The sequence below is a fragment of the Zosterops lateralis genome (assembly GCF_965231275.1).
Source record: "Zosterops lateralis genome assembly, chromosome: 4".
Lineage (NCBI taxonomy): Eukaryota > Metazoa > Chordata > Aves > Passeriformes > Zosteropidae > Zosterops > Zosterops lateralis.
In genome coordinates, this window is record NC_139765.1 from 49,897,066 (window position 1) to 49,921,379 (window position 24,314).

Sequence of the window (24,314 nt, forward strand, 5' to 3'; positions counted from 1 at the left end):
CTTCACAGGTAGCAAATATACCACAAAATTACCTCCAATAATCCTCTAATGTGCTCTAGACCAAGACCATGTAGAAACACTTCCATGTCATGAAAAGCTGAATAGGAACTGTAAAGATAATTAAAGAGACTGGAGTTAGAAATAGTGAAAATTAAAAAAAGAAAGAAAAAGACAAAAGAAAGACAACAAAAAAAGACATCTGTAACAAAATGTTACAGAAAAGCTCCCCAGACACAGCACTTGGGAGGAACCTGAAGTTACACACACCTGCTGATGACAGAAGTACCTTATAAGCACACAACTTAGTCTATCAAAAATTTATAGATGTCTTTTCTGTCTAATGAGTTGAATTGAGCCCAAAGGGAATGACTTTTGTACATAAAGGTAATTTTAAGTCACAAAACATTCCAAATGAACCTTACAGTTGGGTCACAAAAACCTGAAAAATGTCCAAGTGGGGATAAGGAAGATAACTATGTATTCTTATCAGATAACATTCACATTAATTGGATTTGGTCCACAAGTGGTACCCTTCTGGTTCCAGTTAAGCCAATAAAGTTTATCAAGAAAACAGGACTGTCTGTAATTAAAGACGGTGGAAATTACTCCATCAAGAAACTTGTCAGAAGACTACTGTTCAGAAGGTAGACTGAGGAAGTAGTTAATACTGAACTGTAGGTTCAGAGTTCAACATTTATAAACAAATATAAAATACCCATTTTGATTCCCCACTCTACCAAGAGATATAAAAGTATATGAGGAAAAAATAACTAAACAGCTTTCGACAATCAGATGAACTCTAATGAAAAGAATTAAACAGAAGAGCGAAAGAGCAAATCCTACAAAATCCTGAAAGGACTACTGCATCTGCTACCACAAATCTTTTGCCAAAACCCTGAGTTATGACATACTTTGCTCTGTCTTCTTGTAGGCCCTGAACTGAAGGCCTGCCTCCTCAGCAGTGGTGAGGCCACATCTCAAGTTCTGTGTCCAGTTCTGGGCCCCTCACAAGAAGAAAGACATTGAGGGGCTGGAGCGCGTCCAGAGAAGGGCAAGGTCTGGGGAAGGGTCTGGAGAGTGAGTTGTATGAGGAGCTGCAGAGGGAGCTGGGGTTCTTTAGCATGGGGAAAAGGAGGCTCAGGGGAGACCTTATCACTGTGCAACTGCCTGAAAGGAGGCTGTAGCCAGGTGAGGGTTGGCCTCTTCTCCAGGCAACTAGCAACAGGAGGCGAGAGCTGACACAAGAGAGGTTCAGGCAGGACATCAGGAGATTTTCTTGACTGAAAGGATGGTCAAACATTGGAACATGCTGTCCAGGGAGGTGGTTGAGTCACCATCCCTAGAAGAGTTCAAGAAATGATTGGACGTGGTGCTTAGTATTAAAAGGCTTAGTTGAGACGGTTGGCCTTGATGGAGGTATTTTCCAACCTAAATGATTCTAGGATTCTAAAAACAGAATCTGTTGAGGCTTTGCCTGAAGTACTCTGCCTGAGACTATCTCACTGGGAACTGCTACCAGCCCATCAGCCTAATGCTACAAAACTAGAGCATTCCAAATCCAGAGGACTGGCTGAGCAGGGGCAATCTGACCAATCAAAACAGACTATGGGCACTGCAAGCTGTCTTTTTGAGACCACGCAGCTCAAGCTGAAGGACACGAGCAGATGGTTTGTTGAGGACTTAGGCAAGTTCTTGTACAAAACCATATCAGGAATCTTTGAAGTTGCTGAAGCAGGTGCTGATTTCAGGCACAGGGCACCTTCCAGCTTCAGGGTGAGGGGCACACTCTGCCAAAACTTCCAGAGCTTGACTGGTGTTCACACTTAATTTTGACTCTCCAATTGATTTAGGAAAAAAGAAAAGGGCATAGCTCTTCTTCGTGATAATGAAGCTGAAAGACATTCAGTGAAAGTATCAAAAATTTAACATCAAATGAAGATAAGCACAGAACAAGAAGTATGCAACAGGAGAGCATACAAATTTAACAGAGCTGAAATGAACTGAAGTGACATTGGACTCTGGCTCTCCTGTATTTTACACTAAATGAAAGGAAATAAAAATCTGGGGCATGCTTGTTGTTTATATTGCCAAGGAACTCTGCAATCTTGAAAAATCGATATTACATTAATATACTTACTGTGGACTCTTTGTTGCCCTCTAAATGACACATTATGTATCAGAACAACTTAATCGTCGATATGAACAAATACAATCTCTTAGGAATGTTTATAAGCTAAAATCACACTAAAAGTGTATTTACCCAATACTGTAGTCAGAGATAGCTGTCAGAAATTTGCGGATAGTCTCTTGTTCAGTTGCTTTATCCCTTTGGTATTTCCCTTGCAAGTGATTTGCAGCCAAAGAGAGCAAACTAAATATCTGGAACAGCCAAAATGAATTAATTATTACTAAAATTCAAAATGTATAAAAAATACATGGGAATAAGATTACAATCAATTACTACTTAGAGTGAAAGTGAAACATCTGCCACTTCTCTGAAGCATACATCTATAACAGGAAGTTAAGACTAAGTTTTCCAAGAGCATTTCTGAATTAACCAAATTCTAGCACAAAGATGAACACAGAGCACAGTGGCGTTTATCACATGGTCTAAAAAAACCATCTGCACTACACAAAAAGCCAAACACCAACATAGTAACTTTTGCTGCTTGTAGACAAAAACTCTATATACTCAATGCAGTAAGTTCCCTAAAGAACACAAGGCATATGACTCTTAACATCTCCATTTCCAGTGCATATATAAACATAACATTTATCAATTTAAAACTGACAATCTAATTTAACTATATCTGACAGACAGGGATTCTTTCAACTGATTAAAGAAGCAGCCAGCCTTCTGCTAGGCATCACTATGCAGTAGTGATGGATTGCAGACACTGAACTGCCTGTGTGGGTTTTGAGATAGTTACAAGAAAATTCAGCAAAAGAAGTAGAACTTCAATAAAGCTAAATGAATGGTGAAATCACTTGCCTGGAATTTAGAACTGGACTAGCCAGTTTTATATACACATACACAATTATGTGGGTTGATTCTGGCAGGCAAATAAGCCCTTACTGAGGATGAGGGAGAAAGAGTAGGGTAAAAGTGAGAAAACTTTTCATGAACTGAGCTAATACAATTTGATACGTGAAGGGGGAAAAAAACCCCAAACCCAAAAGCTAAGTGATACAAAAACAGGCACCTCCCACCAGCAGACCAATGCCCAGCCACTCTCCAATTTTATTGCTAAGCATGATGTTACAGGGCATGGAATACCCGTTGTGTCAGCTGGAGTGAGCAGCACAGGGCTTGCCCCCTCCCAGCCTACTTGCTAGAGATGGGGAGCTGAGTGAGAAATGAAGATGGTCTTGATTCTGCAAAAACACTGCTCAGCTACAGCTAAATCACTGGTGTGTTATCAACACTGTTTTGGTCACAATCCTAAAACACAGCACCATACAGGGTGTTTGGAAAAAAAAAAATAACTCCCAGTCAAATCCAGAATAATACAAAAGAAAAATATTTTCCCTCCTAGAAACAGTTTCTGGACACATTGTCTGTATGACTGCCCCTTGGGTTGCTAACAGCCCGAAAGCAGACCCTGAAGCTGAAGAAGCTCATGACCATTAGATACCTCAATACCATCTGCAAGACTTTGCACCAATTGTGTCAAAGTTAGCACTTCAGGTCAAGAGCCAAGAGCCATCCCTCAAGTGTGACAAGCCTGTCTTCCCTCCACGTCAGAGAAAGTCATGTTATAAGATTATATGGCTGCAACCTGCCGAACAAGTTGTTTATCAAAGGCAGAAAGCATTTGTAACCCTTTTCAGTAACCTGAGCTAGCAGGTCCCTAAGCCTCATACACAGATCTTGCTAGCTTCCACTGACAGCTCTGTGCATAGTTATCATTTTTGCTCCTGCCTAGCCCTTGAGTCTGGCAGGGGAAAAAAATGAAGGAGGTAAGAAAAAGAAGCTGTAAATTACAATTCATAAGAGTGAATTGCACATTTTTTTAAGAGCCAGTGTAAAAAGCCACATCACTGGTAAGAGGAACACAAAACAAAACACACAGGCATATGGTCTGACTGATCCACCCTCTGGCAACAGCAGCAAATGTATTTATTTCAGGAGAATACACATTGTCTTCAGTAGCTCTCTAAATTAGTAATTATCAGCTGCTCTTTCCATGATCTGATGGCCAATTTACATTATTTTACATCTTCCTCTGGAGAACAGATTTTGAAAATGGCCAGTACCAACTTCTCTTTTTTTTGGCTTTAGTCTTTTCACTTCCAAAGTCAATGAGAAACTATACTCTACAAATCAGTTTGATATCTGCATTCTCTTACATACTTTGGCAGATAAGTAAAAAACAATACATTCTTCTACTTCTCATATCAACACTGCAAATGTGAATAATCCCTTGTTTGGTATTCTACATCTAAAGAAAGAATAAAGGTTTCCAAAACACTACAATATAGCCTTTACAGTACTGTGAAAAGCTGTGATATAACAGAAAATAGTCTGTTATAAATATAAATATAAATGTAACAGCACTAATATTAAACTAGCTGCTATAATGTAGTTATTAAATACTTCTACAGAAAATTATATAATGAAGATATTTTTGACACAAAACACAGAATTTGCATTTCTAAGAGAAATTAAATACCTCTAAATGTTTATTGATTTTTGCTAGGTCTGCTGCTGTTTTTTCATCCTTGGTCTGTAGATTTTTGTCAGCTCCTAGCTCAAGCAACTTCAAAATTACACTTTTATGTCCATGCTGTGCCGCCCATATTAATGCCTGCAAAGAACAAGTTTGTTTTACCAGTTTTACATATGAAGCAAAACCCAACAGGTTTGTATCAATAAACCACAGTCCAGTATAGAGACAAAGACAATTAATGCAAGAGGATCTCAAAGTAGTGTTAAAGCAGGAAATTCTGAGGAATGTTTCTCAGAAAGCTGTGCTTTGAAACAAGCTAGTGGGTAGTTGCTTTTTAAATTTTTTGACATTAAATACAACATACAAAATAAATCACTTACTGTATATCCATTTTCATCTTGGGCATCTATGTGTGATCCATGAGCAACAAGAAAAGCAACGACCCGAGAATAGCCTTTTCTGGCTGCATACATCAGTGCAGTCATTTGTTTCCTGAAAGAAAAGGTGCCAGGTGAAACAAAATACATCAAATGTAAAAAGGAAAAAAAAGGTGGCACACTTCTATTTTGATTTAAAAATTATTTTTAAAAGACACACTTTAAGTGATGCATTCTATGGCACAGAATAATTTCAATTCAAAGTTTGGAAAAACTATGCAGTTTCATTGATGGCAAGATGTAAATCACAACTGAATATTTGAGAGAAAGAATATTAAAAACAACAACTACGTTCATAAATGCAAAACTCTCTCTGGTAGAATCAGTGTAAGCAAAAGAATCACAGATCATACAGGTCTTACTTCTGTGCAGAGGCATGATGCAATAGCAGGGGCTGCACACCTATTGCTAACAGTCGGCACTACCCCCACCCCGAGTATGCCCAAGAGAATTACATATACAGATAATACTGAAGATCTTAAATTTTCAAGTACTAAAACTAAACACAATCATATTTTTGCCCTTTGTCCCATTTTTGTCTTCTGTTCACAGAAGTTGCACCAGAGAAGGTTCAGATTAGATATTAATCTTCTTTTTGTTTTCCCCACTGAATGAGTGGTGAGGCACTGGAAGAGTTGCTCAGGGAGGTGGTAGTTACTGTCTCAGGAAGTGATCAGAAGGGGTCTGGATGTGACACTTTGGCATATGGTTTAGGGGTGATTATGGTGGCGCCAGGTTGATGGTCAGACTAACACGATCTCAAAAGTCTCTTCCAATCTTGCTGATTCTATGAAGTCTGTCTTTTGATACCTTCTTTCCTACACAGATTACTCTTTCCTACAGCCGATCAAAGACACTTAAGACATCACCCTTCCCACTACTCTGGTTTTTTACCTCCTAAAACCATGAGGACAACAGTCTGCTGACTTGACTTATGGTGATTCTAATGATAACATATCCCATAATCATCTGTGCCCAGTAATTGTTAAGTATCTTTAAGGCCCTGCAACAGGGGACCATGTGTGTATAGGTTGGCTTATGAAGGAGTTTTAAAAAGCTCTCCAGCAAGTTTTCTTTGGGCTCTTCCTAGTGTGGTATTTGCACTGCTGCCTGCTTGATCTTTGCTCAGGTAAGGGTTTTTTCTTTCTGTTTTGTTGGGTTTTTTTCCCCTTGGCTCAGAGAAAGCTGAGGAGCAATTTCTGAGCTACCCTGAGGGTGAATTCTGCAGCTGCCTCTCTGAAAAACTGGGTGGGCACTGTGCTGGCAGAAGTGGAGCAGAGCCACCCTGCTCCAGGCCCAAGACGCTGTTGACTGCACCAAACTGGGGAGAGGATGCCCTGGCTGGCTGTGGCTCCAGCCCTGCTGTTTCACCTGTTGTGCCCTCTCTGCTGCACCCTGCCATGCAGAAGCTCTTTGTCTGCTGCTGGAACAGCTTTGTGAGGCTCCTGCCTTCCAGGGAGGGCTCTCACACCATCTCGTCACTATCCTACAAAGCCTGAAGTTCTCCTGCCAGGCTCATTTTGGGAACGGTAGTTTCCAGCATTTTGGGTCTCTCTTTGTCGCAGTAGGGTATGAAGTCTAGCAGTTATTTCCTTTTCTTCCTGAGCCTTTCGACATTGTTTGTTAATAAAGCACCGTTTTTTCTCTTCCATCTATTATTATTAATCTCTCTTATTGGTGGAAATGGATTGTTGAAATACTGAAAGGAGATGACTCATTCGAAAGTGTTCTCCTTTGAATTGTATCAAACCAAGACATGATCTTATGCTTTCAGAGATGTTTACAAGATGAAGCCATTGTGAAATACTGCTCAAAAGTTTCTGTTTGAAAAGTATCTTTCCAGATGCCTGACATATTCTTTAATGGAATAAGATTGCAAAATAATTAATTGCTAAAATATTTTACTACTGTTGTTTAATTAAAATTTTTGTATTTTAAAAAGCAACAGTTTTTAATGAAAAATATTATGTATTGCTTGTAATGTTTAGCTCCACGTCAAAAATCTGCTTTCTAAAGATTATTCTATTTTGCTAGGATATACCCAAGGGGAAGACTGTTCTTCCCAATACTGGGTTTCTTAATACTAAGTTCATTGACCACTAGAGGGATCCTCAAATTCATGTCTTAAAGCAACTGCCTTAAAATTTCTGCCTCCTTCCAGAGAGTATTGGTAGAACTAAGGCTTTGCACATCTTCCTTTGGTTTTGATCATTCATACAAGAATAAAGTTTTGTCTTATGCAAACACAGTTAAAAGTGTACTGAATGAAATCCAGTAACATTACAAATTTGAAACAGCTTCATGCTAGGGGAAAAAGGTCAACCACACAGAAATAAGCAAAATGAAGGTAACCAGACCTTCAAGACATACAGTCAACAATGTAAAGGAACTTGGTAATGAAGCAAAAAGACTTGCATCAGTCTAGGAATTAGTTCATCAACACTATAAAAGCAGAAGTTCTGACTGTATGTGAAGAGACATTTCACCATGGATCACAGCCAATCAGTGGAACTGGTTGCTCAGAGAATTTTTTTAGTCTCCATCTTTAGCGGATTTCAAGACCAGATGGCAACCTAGCCCAATTTTACACCAAACATAGCTTTAAAGAAGTTGGACTAGAGTCCTCCTGAAATCCCTTCTGACCTGAATTATCCTGTGAACCTATGAAGACTACTATAAAAATAGAGAAACACTATAATCTCAATCTTCGACTTAACAATTGATGTCTACATATCTCACTATCTCTATAGGTCCCAACAGAGATGTCTATACAGAGACATATACAGATACCTGTATTTTAAAGAATGAGCAGAAGTAGATTACAACCTAATAATTTGTAGCAACAATTTTTAAACTTGTTTGCCCAACATGGACACTCACTGCTATGCTTATTTCTTTTCAGTGGTAGGTAGCCTTTGACAAACTTCCCATGCCATCACCTTTGAAGTATCTACAATTGACTGCAAAACCAGTCCAATCGCTCCTAACTTAATTTTAATTTCTCCCACTCTCAACCTTTTTTTTTTTTAATTTTGATACTACTTTACATTTATCTTTTGCTTTTTCAAAGGAAAAATACTTAACAAAAGCCCTGAGGGTACAAAATAGTATTTTCTCCAAAGAATACCATGTAGTTACACCTGTATAGTACTTGAGGCATGGTATCTGAAATCAACCCAACAATGACACAAAAGCCACTTAAAGAACTGCTCCATTTACAACTAAAACTAATTAAATACAACTTTTTAAAGGTCCATCAACATGTCTGTGCAATTAGTACTGCAAGCATTCCATTTTAATGCCTGAGTTTTAATTTCAAAGGCTACAAGCTGCTTCAGGATAGAAACACATGCATTGTTGCACAAATTTGCACCTCTAGATGTAAGGGGGTGGGTGCCCTGAGCCACTCCAAGAAAGCAGCATCCATTTACATCTACAGCCACAGGAGGGAGACAAGAGCATTGGGGAAAACAAACCTAGTTTTCCTAACCCTGCAATGAACCCCCACAACAGCAAGCTTTAACGCGGCAAATCCACTGTTTCCAGCTTAACCTGAAGAGAAACTAAACTTACTGGTACATCTTAATGTAATCTAAAAATGTTCACAGAGAGTGCAGTGATAATCATCCAGACAGATCTTAAGAATGCTTTCATCATTTTGAGTAAATGCTGTGTTCCAGCAGTCTGGCTCGCAGATGACCTTCTTGTCCAAACACCCATTCAGTCCTTTTGTATGGTACAATTTGCCACATGACATTTACCCATATTGAATATGACACTCAAGTCACAGCCAGTAAATAAATAAAATCTTAAAAGGCATGTAAGCAATTTATTAATTAAACACCTAATTATGTTTGCTTCTGGTTTTGCAGCACTTATATAAAAAGCAGGGTCTCATGCAAATGAAGAGAGATTTTTGTTTGTTTGTTTTTATCTTTAGAGTCACAGAAAATTCTGAGTCGGAAGGGACCCGCAAGGATTATAGAGTCTAACTCCCGGCCCTGGACATGACAAGCCAAAGAATCACATCACATGGTTGAGAGCATTGTCTAAAACGCTCCTTGAGCTCTGTCAAACTTAGTGCTATTGACCATTTTCCTGGGGAGCCTGTTTCCATGCCCAACTACCCTCTGCCAGGAGAGCCTCTTCCTAATATCCAACCTATACATCCTCTAACACACCTTCATGCTCTAAGTCTCCCTGCTTTTATATTAAGACTGGAGAAAGAAGCCAAAATGGAAGCTTTTTTAGTCTTTAGGGCCACCCAAGACTTTGTGACACGTATGCAAAGATAGAACCAGAAGTTCTTACAGGCTCACGTCACCTTGTGGAAAAAATAGGGCAAAATTTACATCCCAAGAGAACAAGCTGAGTAGAACAGACGTATTACCCTGAAGCCTCCTATCCTGGATAGTCAGGAGCCATGACAGAACTGGTGATAAAGTTTTATTTCCTAGATGGCAAGCATCTGACTCAAAAATGCACTGAATACTTGTCATTAAATTGAATCTGTGGTGCAGATTTACTGCACTTGACAAATAAAAATGCTTATGTTTGGGATCATGATCAAGCAAGACAAACTTCACCTTCCTGGAAAATTTCCTAAGAGGAAGGAGAGGAGATGTCTCCTATTTACACACAAGTTTCTTTCCACTGGGGAGACATCTATAGAAAATTCAGTATTTCAAGTTGGTGGTCTTGACAAGTTGAAAGTGAAGTCTCCCAACTGGATATGTGTTAATTAACTAGACCAGTGCATCAATAATACTAGAAAAAATACAGCAGGTAGAAAACCAAGAGTTTAGTCTCAATCTTTTCTTATAGAGATGCCAAAGCAAGGAAATGATGTTTTAGTCTACTGATCTGTAAACTCAACAATGCTTCAGATTAACAGGAAGCATCTTCAGGAACTTTTGGAGCCAGTTTCCCCACTCCACTGCCACATATTAAACCTGGAACTGAGAAATTAAGTGGCAACAGTGTGTTTGCAGCAACAGAAGATAATCTATTTGCCCAATTTCTGGCTTAGTGGGATTTAGTGATGAAGTGGGAAACTCTATATAACAAGAAATATTGGAAGAACATACTTTAGTATAACTTTAGGAAAGCACTGCAGGTTAAAAAAGGTTTTTAAAAAACACTTCTTAAACATTTCCAGGCCTTACAAAGGGATAAAGTATATAATTCACGTTTTGGAGCAAGAGGAAGGTGAATGACATGAGATAAGCAAAACAAATTTCTCAAGGCAGCACTTAAGTGAAGCATTCAGGCTCTAGTAGCTCTACAGTGGCTTTTCAGAGCAGGTCTTACAATGCCTTCTTGTCTCACCTAGCCATACTCTACTTGTTTGACTTTTAAAATCCTTTAGCTAGCACTTATGCTTTGATACACTACATTCTCATCAACAAAACCGTTTTTACAGCCATCAGTACTCAGTTTCCAATTCTGATTTAGCAAAAATATCCTAAGTTATGCTACTGAATACTTTCTTCTCAGAACCATATCCCTCTACAAAGACACCATCTACCTACCCATTCCTAAACTCACCTCCTTCCTTTGCATTACAAAAATCAGTTTCTTTCCTACTAGTCCTTCCTCACTCCGCACACACTTTATAAACTAGACCCACTCCCACCAAGTTTCTGTGCATCACTTCCAGATGACATGAAATAAAAGAGCCTACTGGTTGCCCTGATGGTGCAATAGAGAAAGGAGAAACATTAAACCTTGCCCTACATGAAGGTTAAGTATTCTGCTTTGCATTCACACACATTCCAGTGGCTGGTGGACAAAAGAGAAGCTTCCTAGGATTGTTCTGGTTCTTACAGGCTGAGAAAGCCAAATAATGAGAATCTTAGTTCTTCATCTGTGGTAAGCTGATCATACAGGAAATACTTTCACAATCATCTCAACTCACTGACAGTTCCGATCACTCCCACAGAACATCGTGCTTGCTCCAATGAAACAGGTGAAATGGGACAGAGGGGGGCTCTTTGATCCTTTATTGTAACATAAGATAGTTTATTGTGTTTTATTCTCATTTCTGAACACAGAGCAAGAAGCCCATGAGAAACAGCAGCTGTTGCCTGAGCAGACCAAATGATACGCATATGTCAAATATTGGAAAGGCATAAAGGCAGCTCAAAGGTTTGAGATGACAAGGACTGGATTTTTCAAGCCTCTGCTTTTATTTAGCACAAATATGACATTTCTGGTTGTCACTTAATTTAACTTTTCATTTGAGAAAGACTACTACTGCAAAAGTGAAAAAGCTGTATCTGCTGGATGGACAAATAACTCATATTAGCACAAGGTCTAAGGACACAAAAGGACAGTAGATAAATATCTGTATATAAAGATCAACCAGGCAAAACATACGCTAAGTCTATAAATTAAATTTAAAAATTAGAATTCCTACTTCTTGTGTCAGCATTGACACTGTTTGCTTCCAAAGTTTAGCCAAAGGCCTGTCCAAATGCAAATCTGCACTCTTGCTTACATTCCCAACAGCCAAGACAAAGTTAATAATGCAATGATTTCCTTTATTTTTTAAAGCACGTTTATTCTAGCACCCAGCTGACAACAATATGTAATTATTTCAGATTATGTAGATTTCTCTTCTCTCATGAAGAATTTCTAGTCTCTCTTATAAAGAACAAATGAATGGCATTTAAATTTGTTACCAGACATCGGCTGCACTTCAGCAGAACTGTTTCCTCCTTATTTATCAGAACTGTGCTCATAGCGAGGTCTGGGGCCTTGAGTAATTGAATTCTACTAAGGAAAACCAAAGGCCTTCAATTCTACTCTTTCTAGAGAGCTACTCAGTCTATATATCCCAGGTAACATGATGAAAGAGGCATGATGTAAAAAAATTTTATTATATGAAAAACCAGTTGACCTAAACAGTATTTTTTTTTTTAGCAGAGGCAAACAGTTTATCCTGGGGTCAGTCCAGAATTTATTTCTTTTTTTCATATAAAATGAAACATTTCATCAGACTGTGTAACTATAGACATCTCACAATGCACTGCTTCAAACTGCTGAGACAAAGTTGTAATTGAAGAAGAACACTATTACTTATTTCTAAAAGGAGCTTAATCTCTTTAATCCAAATTATTCCAGATTGTAGTGGAATAAATGTATTTTATTTACAGAGTTTTGCTTTCCTCAGGAAGTACTCTGTGAAAAGAATACAGCCAGATACGCACAAAAAGTTCAAAAGTAGGATATGAATTTAAATAAAGAATGAATTGATTTCACTTCCATCCCTATGCGGAAGAGGCAGTATGACTCAGGAAAGGCAGAGGACATATTTCTTGCTCCTATATTTCAAGTGAATAATTAAGACTAATTTTTATTCTGTTCAGCTGAAGAATATACTTACAATTTGATAAAGCTGATCACTGTCTTATTTATTCAGATTAACAGTTGTACTAATCAGTCTAAGTATCTGGGTACTAATCTTTTCTTACACCAACAACAGTGAAATTACAAGAAGTATGTACACTTCACCTTAACCACTAACAACAGCTACGTCTATAAACACGTCTCTGTATAACAATTAAATTTTGTACTGTATTTATAGATGTGGGGTTTTCAATACCTGCAAGTAAGGTTAGGGTCAGCATTCCTTGATAGAAGCAGCTCAACAGTGTTCAAGATGTTGTCCTCTGAAGCTTGTGCAGTACATGCTGCCATCAACACAGTGTATTTATCTGTTTGGAAATTTGCAGTTAGAGAATTACACATGTAAATGTAAATACCATGCTAATCCATAAGTTCCTTTAAAACTCTTTATATTTGCTAGAGTTGCTACTGAGATTTTGATACTCTAGGATATAAATCTTGTTTTCCTGTCTGTGAAAATCACTAGAATGATCAGGTAAGACAAAGGCATCTGAGGAGATACTCAAAGATGAATCACAGTAGTAAAGCATGTATTTCTACTGAAGTTTAGAATAGCTTGAAAGTACCCCAAAGCTACAAATAGGAGCTTAACTACAGATGCTTATTTCTCAAAACACATTCCACACCAGTAGATTCACTCCCTTGTTCCTTCCCTCCAGTAAATGGAAGCAACTATCTTCTATCAATGGATAGAAAAATGTACGCGAAATGTATTGTGAACACAAAGCAACATCAATTTTGAGAACAGAGGCCCATACAAAAGACACCTGAAGCAAAAGGGCCTCATGATAGGTCTTAAGGAGGAAGAATTAAATTTATTAACTTACTATAGTCCAGTAGTAGCAGGAGAACTACTAAAAATATTGGTTTAGGTGTGGATTTAAAGAGCATCTACACAGTCTATAGGAATACCAGCATATGTACTTCTCCAGCTCTGAAACCAGCTGGGTGTTACACACCACCCTGGCTCACAAATCAAAACTGTACAACTGCTGTTTGCCCAAAGAACACAGGAGACCTTCCTTCCCATGATTACCACAGTTTCCATATGGGAAACATAACACCTCAAACACCTGTTAGTTGGCCCCAATGTAATTTAGAAAGCTGCCATTTGAGTAACTGCCCATTTTGTTTATTGCACAAACTTGTTCACAAGTTCCAACATGCCTTCATCCACTCAAGAAGCATAATATCAGCTGCACCTACTTCATATCCTGTCAAGTGTTACAACACATTTTCTAATTTTCTTGTAGAAATTTTAAGACTCTCTATAATTAACATCTTCATTCTTCAACGAGGTCAGATTTCATTGTATTTAAACATGAAAAGTTTGTTAGGTACGTTATCCCTACTGCTCTCACCACTTCTCATCCTCCACCTCTACAACTTAGTTCTACATTTAAATTAATTTGTTTTTTTAATATACCATCTTTTAATTTTCAACTGCCTCATGAAGAAATTACTTGATACGCTGACAATTTTTTACTCAAAATGTTTCACCTGATTATCAACTAGAACATGAATGGGAAGATGGCAGGACTTTAAATAAAGCATTGTCAATCTGGGAATGGTATTTGGGAGGAACCTGCAGTTATATTCATTATCTCAGGCAGTGATAAAGAGTGGGAAATTAATTTCTGTTAGCCTACCTATAGTTCATACATGTGAGCAAGAGACAAAAGGGAAGAAACACCTTGGAATTCTTAGATTTCTCTTTTATAGAGAATAACTGCTAAACGAGTGCAAAAAAGGTACATTTACATTCAGACTAGATGAAAACTCCAGTAGTTCTGGTGAAATTATTCCTCAAGGATGCAACATTTTCAACCCATCACACAGTGAACGATATATTAGATCTTGTCAACTACCAGAAAGGGCTAAAAATTAAATAACTAGTGATAAAGAATGGCTGAAGAATGACTCAAGGTGACTAACAGTATAGCTGTTTATTAGGATTATAAGCGCTAAAGGGTAATTACTATAGGATCACTTGTATGACTGCCAGCTGACGTAAAAAATAGCAGGAGGGCTGGTGAGACTTAGTACCCCCTTAGGATAGCACAGCTTTACTGAACACACGTGGCCTGACCCAAATCAATGACTTACAGGACTGCTCCTGGCTGGACAGTACTCCGCTGCCCTTATGCCCTAGTTACACTTTCCCTACACAGTCTAACAGAGAAACAAGCCAAGAAACTTGATCCTACCACTCTGGGCAAAGACAGCCATCACACACACGAAAAAATGTCCTGCATTTGGTTACCTGGTCAGCCTAAAGTATTGCTCATAGCTTTCTAGCCCATTTATAGCTTTCTACAGCCATAAACAAGGAATATGAACTGTAGGCAGACACATAGAAGTTCTTTGAAACTGGCTACAAGGACAGTGATTAGAAGAAGGCAGGATTGCTTTTGGTGTGGGCAATCTACTCTAATCTCATACTCTGATCAACTGCTAAGAGATTAGAGAAAATTTTCAGAGCCAGATTTGTACCATCTGCATTTCCGTCTACTACTACTACTGCAAATACTGTCAAGTTACTTGGAAAATATGACTACTGCTCTTACATACTTGGCAGTACTGTGGGATAAATATTCCAGTGCAATGAAAGAGATTGAAAATAACCACAATTAAAGTAGAAAAAGAGTTACTATTAGGCCAATAAAATTGACAGAGGAACAGGTACTACTTAGAAGCTACACTGAACTCTTGCAGAAAAAGGTGATCTAGCAACACACTGAAGAAGTTTTCTCAATAGAAAATAGAAAAAATGCACTCTAATTTCAGAGAAGTCCACATTAGTTTCCCATGAACTGGGAAGCTATTCATGTTGTTTGAGATGTTATCTGGTTTCTGCATGTACATAGCTCATAATAGGATCAAACACAGTAAGTTTTACCTGTACAACTTCATACTACAATTTTTGAGCAAGTACCTCCAAACACTTTTTTTTCTAAAAAAAGTACTTGGGATTTGGGGGGTGTGGGAGAAAGTGAAATTGAGAGAGAAATCGACTGATTCCAGATCAACTCCAAGAACACAATTTTTTACTTTAAAACTACTACTTTTCCTTCAAAACCGTGAAAGGTAGAGTGGGTCTCAGTTCCACATTGTTTTCCCTACACATGTAAAGAAGAGAATAAGGATAGGGACAATGTCTGGCACTAAGCATTCCCAGCCAGTATTTTTCATTCCCATCTTACCTATTTCAAAACATGCATTAGCACCTCTGTCCAGAAGAAGACGTACCACTGCAAAGTTAGCCACACTGGCAGCACACATCAGGGGAGTCCATCCAAACTGAAAGCTAGTTTCTATGCTGATACCTGGCAAAATTTAAGAATTTAAAATCATGAAACTGCATCACAACAAACATGTTTTTTATAAAACTTACTCTCAGTATGTATCATTATTAAGGTTACACCCTGTTTGCATTTAGTACAAGGTAGAGAGTACAGCATTTTCTTTTTTTTAGTACACCTTTATTTAGAACACCAGAAAACAACTTTTAAAACTGGTATTAATGTTCTCAATCCAAGGAGTTAAGTACCACAGAAAGACAACACTAAAAATTTCAAACATTTAGCTGCAAAAGTAATTTCATATAAACACAAAGAATCTGTTTTCTCTACTTCTGTGCACTAGCTTTCTTCAATCAAAATGAAAAAAATTTGACTTTTGCCAAGCCAAGAAGACTGCTGTGGGAGCAAACTGTTTGTCAGGCAAATAGGAGCGCAACGTCTAGGGTTTCCTGATTCACAGCTCCTTGTATTCTCTGTCCTGGAAGACAGTTAGCTAGAAGATTTGTGTTTGACACTCACAAAACATAATCTCAATAAAAAGAAGAAATAGGAGACTATGCAAGGTCCAATCATTAAAATTGTTTGTTACTCTTTATAATAGTCAGAATGGCTAAAATTGCTAGAAGCGTGCCTGTCAGACAGCCCAGCCTTCCCAAATGCACCAAGAACCAAGTATCAGACTGAGATACTCATCTGACAACTTTCTAATAAAAACCTGTATGCATTTTTCAATCCTTCAACAAGTATTACTTCCTCTAGAAAAGATTCCATCAGTTGGTTCCATATAAGTCCTACAGTGACCATGGATAATCAAAAACACTTCTTTAGTTAAAAACACTCCAAAAAAATACCCAAAACTATCCTATGAAATTTGTGACAGTTCAGCTACATGCATATTTTTTTCATGCAAAATGAATACTTTTCCTGTCTTGGTACTACATCAAAGATGCATTCAGTGTAGCAATATAAAGTCATTAAAGCTGAGGAACTAACAGGTCATTCTTTAATTTCTTAAGATCACTGGAATTGTAGAATCAATAAGAGGTAGCATCAATTCAATGAAAGCCATGTGTTGAAGCATTCTCACACCTGCAGGCCACAGAGTTTACAATCAACCTCCTCAGCAATACACACATAAGTAGCACACATATTAGCTGCAGTTAATACCACAGCACACTGGCCTATCTGCCATGTACTGAACTTTTTATTGAAGCCCATAGTTGTTACAAGGGGAGCCAGAAAATGTCCTTTAGCAGTCACATCAGAACTTCCTTGTAAGTAATTTCAAGAATTTAGCAAGTCTGATATTCAACAATCCACTGAAGTACTACTAGTATAAGAAAAAATACCCAAGAACTGTCACCCTGTCCATCTTTAAAAAATCTCTTTTCGTTGTGATCAGAAAAGCAGTCCATGTAATAACTAGAGCTCCCATCTAAAGCTTTTTACCTTAATACATACCAGAACAACAATGACAAATGATCTATTTGGCAATTATATATAGACTTATTAAAACACTTGAGAAGGCATTTTCCTCAATGCTTTCTTTACATGTATAGCAGCCATTATCTGCCATGATGCTGGTGCATTTTCCAAGTTCTAGAAGTAGAATGCTCTACTTGGCAATATGTTGTTCGTCCTGCATAGTTTCCTACCATCCTGGTAGTGACTGCTTTGAACTACCACTTAGTGTGAAAGTCCCAATGCAAACAAGCTGTAATCCCAGAGGAAGACAGAGAAAGGACAACTGAAACAGGAACAGTCATGTGGCTTCTTCGTTATAGGAGTTTTTGACTGAACCAGAAATGTCTCACCTTAATGACTACTCAAATGGGTTATTACTCTCATTACATGAGCTGTTATTGAAGTAAGCAGTGTTAGTCCAGCATTTAAAATGGCCCTTGAGAAATCCTTGAGATTTTCTCCTTGAGAAAACAGCAAAGCCTAGTAAAAATGTTTTTTGTGAAAAATCAGACTAGATCCAACAGCCAGAGAAGTGAGGCTGCTGCCCTCCAGAACTGCAGGTCCAACCCCTATCAATGCTGAGCATGTATTCACAGCAGGACCATGCACACACACACCCCCACCACTGGCCAGAGTGATCAACACAGACAAACAGAGCACTCTGATGAACACAGCAGCACCAGTATCATCCTGTCATCCATCCCCTCCAGCTGCTGCCATCACAGACACAAGGGCCTCCCACCTCTGGTCCACTCCTGTGGCTGGCACAGCTTTCACTCACTCCTGTCTCCACAGTCACTCGGCCTCAGGCACAAGGACCTTTTGTTGCAGCTGGGAGTCCCTTGCTCTGAGTCTCTAATTTGCCTGCACATGGTCTCTGCTTCTCTGAGACTGTAGAAGTAGGCTACTGGCTTCCATAATGGGCCTGGGAGGAGCTGAACCAGGCATTATTTGGGCTTCCCCACCTGCTATTATCTGTGTTCCTCTGTAGGTATGAGCAGAGGAGCTCTTCAGTTGCTTGGCCTCACAAATTATAGCTAGGACACAAACCAACATTCTTCTTTACAATCTGAATTACAGATAAATATCTTCCTGTTTAAGCAGCAAAGGAAAGAAACACATTCTGGCCACAGACAAACTATACCAGAAACCACGTGCAGAACACGAACAATAGTTAAGCAAAAGAACAGCAAAGTAAGAACTGCATTCTTTTTGTGACTGTCACTGTTTCTCTCATATCCTTTTCAGATACTTTCTTGACTGTGGCTAATAACAGCTATAGTAGAAAGGCTGCTTTTATAGAGAAAAATTTAACTCTGCTAAATAATTCCATGTTTGACATCAAAAAAATGAGGTCTTGACTTTCATGCAGTTAAAGAACAGCTCTTAGTGCTGGAATCCATCCACAATCAGACACCATTTACCTGAGGGGAAGTTCTAAAATGCTGCATTCTCTAAGACTTTTCTTAAGTAGAAGTATTGATTTAAGTATGTCTGCGCTTGGGTCTGTTCCCACACGACCTTAAAGCTGAGTCATATTAGAGCTGCTGTCCTCTCCCCCTCTGGGCCAGCTGTGGTGGTCACCTGACTCAGGGTTCAGAGTCCCGAACTGGCTGAAAAATTATTCTCACACACTGGGCACCCTCCCATTCCTGCTGTTTACTACTACTCACAATTCTCTGAACTGGCTCACCAAAGATGAGATGGGCCCCAGGACTCATTCAAAGATGTAAGTGGAACAAACTGTTGAAGGAAAATGGAGGATTTGACTGTAGTTACATTTTTAATCAGCCTAAACTGCCATGAGGTCATAACTTTTAATTCCATTTTAGAAAATGGAACACAGGAATTCCATGGTGTTAAGTATTTTACTCCTAAAGCAAACCAAAATGTCCAAATCATCTTTGAAGGTGCTACTTGTTTGCATTATTTTTTGTGACATGTACTTCAGACTTTTTCCTAAGTTGTCATTTAATAGAAGTGGTAAGAAAAACCACTGTGCTTGTCCATCTCTTAAAGAAGCTCTCTAAAACTGCTTCAGCATCAAAAATACTACAGCAACATCTAACCAAGCTAGAAGCCAACACAATCTCACTCTACCTGAAGGAACAGCCCCAACTGTTGCTAGGAAATCCACTTCTAACACAAACCTTAAGTTTGGCTGACTGCTGGTAGTGAGCCTCCTACAAGCTCTACCAAACATATACTAAAGGTATTTCTGGAGGTAAAGATTTAACCTGAACACAGATTCCCTGAAGGACAAGGTTACCCTTCTTCAGAAAGAGCTCCATAATATGGAGCACTGTGTTCTACTGCTCTGCACTATTTTCTGACTGGATGGGTCAGAATTTACGGTTGATCCTATTTTAAGGAAATTACATGTTCTTTTGTATACTGCCTTGTTTGTTTCAAGGGACAGGAAACTAGACTACATGAATCCTCGGCCTGAACCTGTGCACTTACAGAAACCTATTATCTTCCAACAGCACACAACTGTCCACTGTGCAGCAGGTGTCAGCACAGAAAGTGAACTACTGCTGTTCGACTGCAATACAACAATTTAAAATGGATGGTACAGCAAAACAATGAGGCAATCTGATGCACAGACATCACTAAAACTCTACTCATAAATAGGAATATATTTTCTCAAAGTGAGACAGAGGTATTTCATGCTTCTACTGCAGTTCTTGTGTTTCAGTCTGTGCAGTAGTTTTGCTTAATTTAAAAAGGAAAACCATTACCCCATTGTGGTGAGAAACAGTTGGCTTCCAAAAGGGCAAATAATGTCATTGTTTCAAAACTCAGAAAAGCCCATTGCTAACCAATAAACTACTTTCTTCCCTAAGACAGATTTTCCTCAGAGAACAAGCCCTTGGTTACTATATTCTCCTTGCTTGCTGAAGCAGAACTTCCTGACAATTATCACTAGGCAGGTCAACTCAGCTATGCAGTTTCTGATTGCCCTGGATGCTTCAATAAGTGATCCAATCTTCCTAACACTGATTAACAAACACATTAAAGACAAATACTGAGTAACAGAATAGGGAAAAAAGGCTTTCAGTGTTAAAACAGACTACTTTTTAGAGACAAATGCCACAAAAAGCCTGTTAGACCTTTTAGAATCACAAAATCTTTGTTCAGCTGACGTTGCCAGGACAGCAGTATTACACAGGGCACATACCAGACACTTAACACTGCTGCAGAGGAAAAAAAAAAAAAAAAAGGAAAAGGAATTTCCAAACTGGGGGAACATGAAAATAAAAAAGGCTAGCCTCCCCTTCTTACCCCATGTACAACTTTGAACACCAAAGACCACCCACTGAACTCTCCCTCTCAATTTAAACCACCTCTAATTCAGTGTTTGTTATTGCTATTTGCATGTTAAAGATGCATCTGAAAACAAAGAGACACCTTATTTCATAGTTCAAACATTATAGTTTTCTCAATTTTCAGGGTTCCTGACTGACAAAAGAAAACATAAATTAGAAGGAATGTGCTGGAATACCAAATCTGAGTCACTGAAAAAGTAATTTAATCTTTCAAAATAATGTGTTGAGTGCATGTAGGAACATGTGAATGTTTCCAGTAAAGGATATAAAGTCTTGTTTTAAATGAGAAAGTTTAGTACTCTTGCTGAGTTCACTAAAAATATTCAACTTTGTAACTGACTTTCCTCACCCGAGTTTAAGAGTTCTTCAATTAATGACACATCACCACGAAACAGAGCCTTCTTTAATGCCTCATTCTTGTCCACCTGCAACATTTGATCCAACAGCTAGATAAACAAAGAAAAATTAAGTCAAAATCTGGAGACTGTTTTAAGGCAAATCAATATAGCTTGGTTTCAGTATAAAAGCACTAATAATCTCTGAAAGGACACAGCACAGAAGAATAAGAAGGGCAAAAGCAACATAAAACTTTTGTTCTTCCATCTCTGTAGATCTGTTCAGGGTCTACTATAAAGCCTTTTTCTGAGAGGTTCCATTCCCCGAAAATGGAAATATCTTCTTTCTCAACAGACCTGCTATCCGCCCACGCTGCTCTCAATTTTACTTATCATAATTTGATTTCAATTACGATTCTTTTTCATCTTATGACACTAGAAGAACTCTGCAATGCATTTATGTACCCTTTTTTTTTTTTTTTTTGGTCCATTTCACATCTTGTGAAGTACAATGTTAAAAAAATACAACTATCAGATATGAAAGTTTGACCTTGAGTCAAGGGACCTCAATAACTAGTTGTCTGGCTTTATAGCAAAAGTCCACTGCTGTGATGAGTTACAGCTCCTCTGTCACCCTAATTCTGTGGTGACAGGCATTTGTAGTCCTGCATCACAAACATTCTGACTGAAAAAAGCACTGACCAAAAGACTTGTTTATGCATCAGACAGTTGCTCAGTTGAAGTTGTTTTCAAAAGCATCAAAAATTCGTTCTCTATTAAAGCTGCAGATGCAGCTCAAGATTGCTGCTGGAGCTTTATCAAGCGTGCAAAACATTTACATACACTGGTAAGCAGAGGACTGATTGTTCACTAGTTTCCTTAGAGACAGGAGTGGGTATGAAACAAAGCTGTCATTTATCAGAAGTTTTTAACTCTCAAATTTGTATAGAAATATACAATTTTACAGCATATTGTAGCCCATCTTTCCAATAACTTTTGTTAAGCCTAACACAAGTGTCTAGAGAACCAAAGGTGAAAAAGTCAGTAGAACAATTTAGCCCTATTTTTATTCTACTCAAACAAAAATTTTCAAACAGCACACCTCTTTCGATATGAAAATCTATTTTAAGATTAAGGCCTCTTAAACACTGGCTATAATCTTTAGCCTAAGACTTCAAGAATTCAGTTATACTTTCATTTTTTCAATTCTGGTCATGAGATAGACCCACATTTAAAAACCCTCAGAGAATCTACCTCACACTGAGGGATACTTCACACCTGTTAGATGCAATAAAATGACTGAAATCTTCAACTTAGCAAGAAACATTCTCAAGAGAGGCTTTAAGACAAAAAAGCTTTACAGGCCTCTGGCCACTTTCAAATTTACTCTCATGCTGAAATATGATTCAATCTAGGGCCAGCTACTTAAGAGGAGAAAGAGCTTTTAAATAAAGATTAAGGGTTTTTGTAATAGGATAAACCCCTACATTTCAGCTTTCATTTACTGGATGGAGGGCACATCAGCATTCCGCCGGCAGGAAACAGCCCAAGAGGAATCCCCAGCCGCGCCCTCCCCCAGGCCCCACCGCGCTCCGCTCCCCTCACGGCTCCAAGCCGAGGCGCCCCACCCCCGGCTGGCAGGCCCCAGGCTCAGCCCCACCTGCGGCTCCTGCCGCACGACGCCAATGTCCCAGTCGTCGCTGTCGCTGCCCTCGTCGCCTCCCGCCACCACGCGGGACGAGTACACGGGGCCGGCCATGGCGGCGCCTCCCGCGCGCCTCGCCTCACAGCGGCAAATCACGTGCCCGAGGCGGCGGCTTTCCCGCGCTCCCGCACCCCGCCCCTGGCCACGCCCCCCGCCCCCAGGCCCCGCCCCTCGGGCCGTGCGGGGCGCGCCGCGGGCGGGGGCTGCGCCTGGGCGGGGGAAAGGCGGGGCCGCTCCGAGCCGGGCGGGGCCGCTCCGAGCCGGGCGGGGCCGGTCCGTGCTGGGCAGCGGCGGGCGGGGTCGTTTCGTGCCGGGCGGGGTGGCACGGTGCCTGGCACACGGGATCGGTGGCAGTGGCGCTGTGAGCACGTGGCGCTGTGGCGGGGTGCGCTCGTGGCCGCTCTCTTTGTGGGTGCTGGGAGACGCGGCAAAGCCACGTGAGAAGTTGTGTCTTTAGAGCCGTGGCTGGTCTATAGGTGTGGATTCAAGGTAAAAGATACGGGTTCCGCTCTGTAGTTGCTGACGTCATGTTCCTGCTCTTTCCAGGCCGCCTCACCTGGCGGCAGGCATGACGTCACTGCGGTGTGTGACGTCACGCCGTGTCAAAGAGCCCGGCCTGCGGCGGGAAAGCTGAGCAGCCCCCGGTTAATGGGCCAGAGTTTCCTCCTCCAGCCTGCCTACACAGGGCATTGCTTTAATTTCAGAATTGTGGTTGGAGCTCTTTGTAATGCCCGCTGATGGTGTCTCACCAGCCACAAGGTTCATGGGAAACTCTCTGAAGAACAAATAGGAATGAAGTCCTGTATTTTATCCATTGCCATCATTGCTCCTTGGGCTTATCTCAGGCCTTGCCACAGGTCGAAATGAAATTGAGCATCCACTGAGAGAAGTGGAGTTTGGTGCTGGAGCCAAGAGTACAAAATGATAAGTGTAGTCCTTGTGCCCATGACACTGCAAAAATGTAATTCTGGCAAGTTAATTTGAACAAAAATTACCCTCCTCTTGATTTGAAGGTGGCTGTGGAAGTTTTCTTACTTATTTATTTTAATTTTTGCTTAACGTTTGTTTCCTAGTGCAATGCAATGGGTAAGGCAACTTTTTCTGTGTTGGGATTTGCAACTTAGCTGGAGTTAGCTTAGAACATACTGAGTGCTACAAAAATTGCACTTCTTAAAAAAGAAACCTGCACGGTCTGCATATTTCAATTGTGCCTGCCTGACATTTTTAATAGCTGCATTTTCTGGATTTTATTTGCTTGTCTGTTAAATATGACAGCCTGTTTGCATTAAAGTATAATGAAAGTCAGATTATTAACAACGAGGAACTCTGGTGTAAGAACTAGGTGAACATTTTAAATGAACTCCCATGAGAGAAACTTCCAGTTCTGGAAACTTGATAGAAATGCAAACCTCCTTATTTTCACACAGCCTCCCTGGAGCAAAGGTTGTTAAAATTGACTCAGCTGTTATACATGCTTCTATATAAAGGCTTAGCTTTATATGCTTGTTTTAGATTTACCTGTATACACTGAACCTCTGTTTAAAATATTTCAGTAATGAAGATATAATGTTTACCATGTGTAATCATTGAATGGTTTTGTAGCCATGTCAGTTCTTACTGAATTGTAACTTTTATTCTAAATTTTCAGGGATTTTATATTAC

General features: G+C 39.5%; 1 protein-coding gene across 1 annotated transcript in view; it reads right to left on the bottom strand.

The window, feature by feature from the left end:
- The window catches only part of ASZ1 (ankyrin repeat, SAM and basic leucine zipper domain containing 1), a 36,020-nt gene extending 13,306 nt beyond the window's left edge, over nucleotides 1-22,714 (bottom strand). Inside the window, exons 1-8 of the mRNA XM_083860444.1 lie at nucleotides 22,608-22,714; nucleotides 20,962-21,058; nucleotides 15,721-15,843; nucleotides 12,714-12,825; nucleotides 5,051-5,162; nucleotides 4,674-4,808; nucleotides 2,261-2,379; nucleotides 33-108 (exon numbers count right to left, since the gene is read on the bottom strand). Coding sequence (XP_083716570.1) covers nucleotides 33-108; nucleotides 2,261-2,379; nucleotides 4,674-4,808; nucleotides 5,051-5,162; nucleotides 12,714-12,825; nucleotides 15,721-15,843; nucleotides 20,962-21,058; nucleotides 22,608-22,706 — 873 coding nt within the window. The 5' untranslated portion in view covers nucleotides 22,707-22,714. The remainder of the gene's footprint in view (nucleotides 1-32; nucleotides 109-2,260; nucleotides 2,380-4,673; nucleotides 4,809-5,050; nucleotides 5,163-12,713; nucleotides 12,826-15,720; nucleotides 15,844-20,961; nucleotides 21,059-22,607) is intronic.
- Between the last annotated feature and the right edge of the window lie 1,600 nt (nucleotides 22,715-24,314).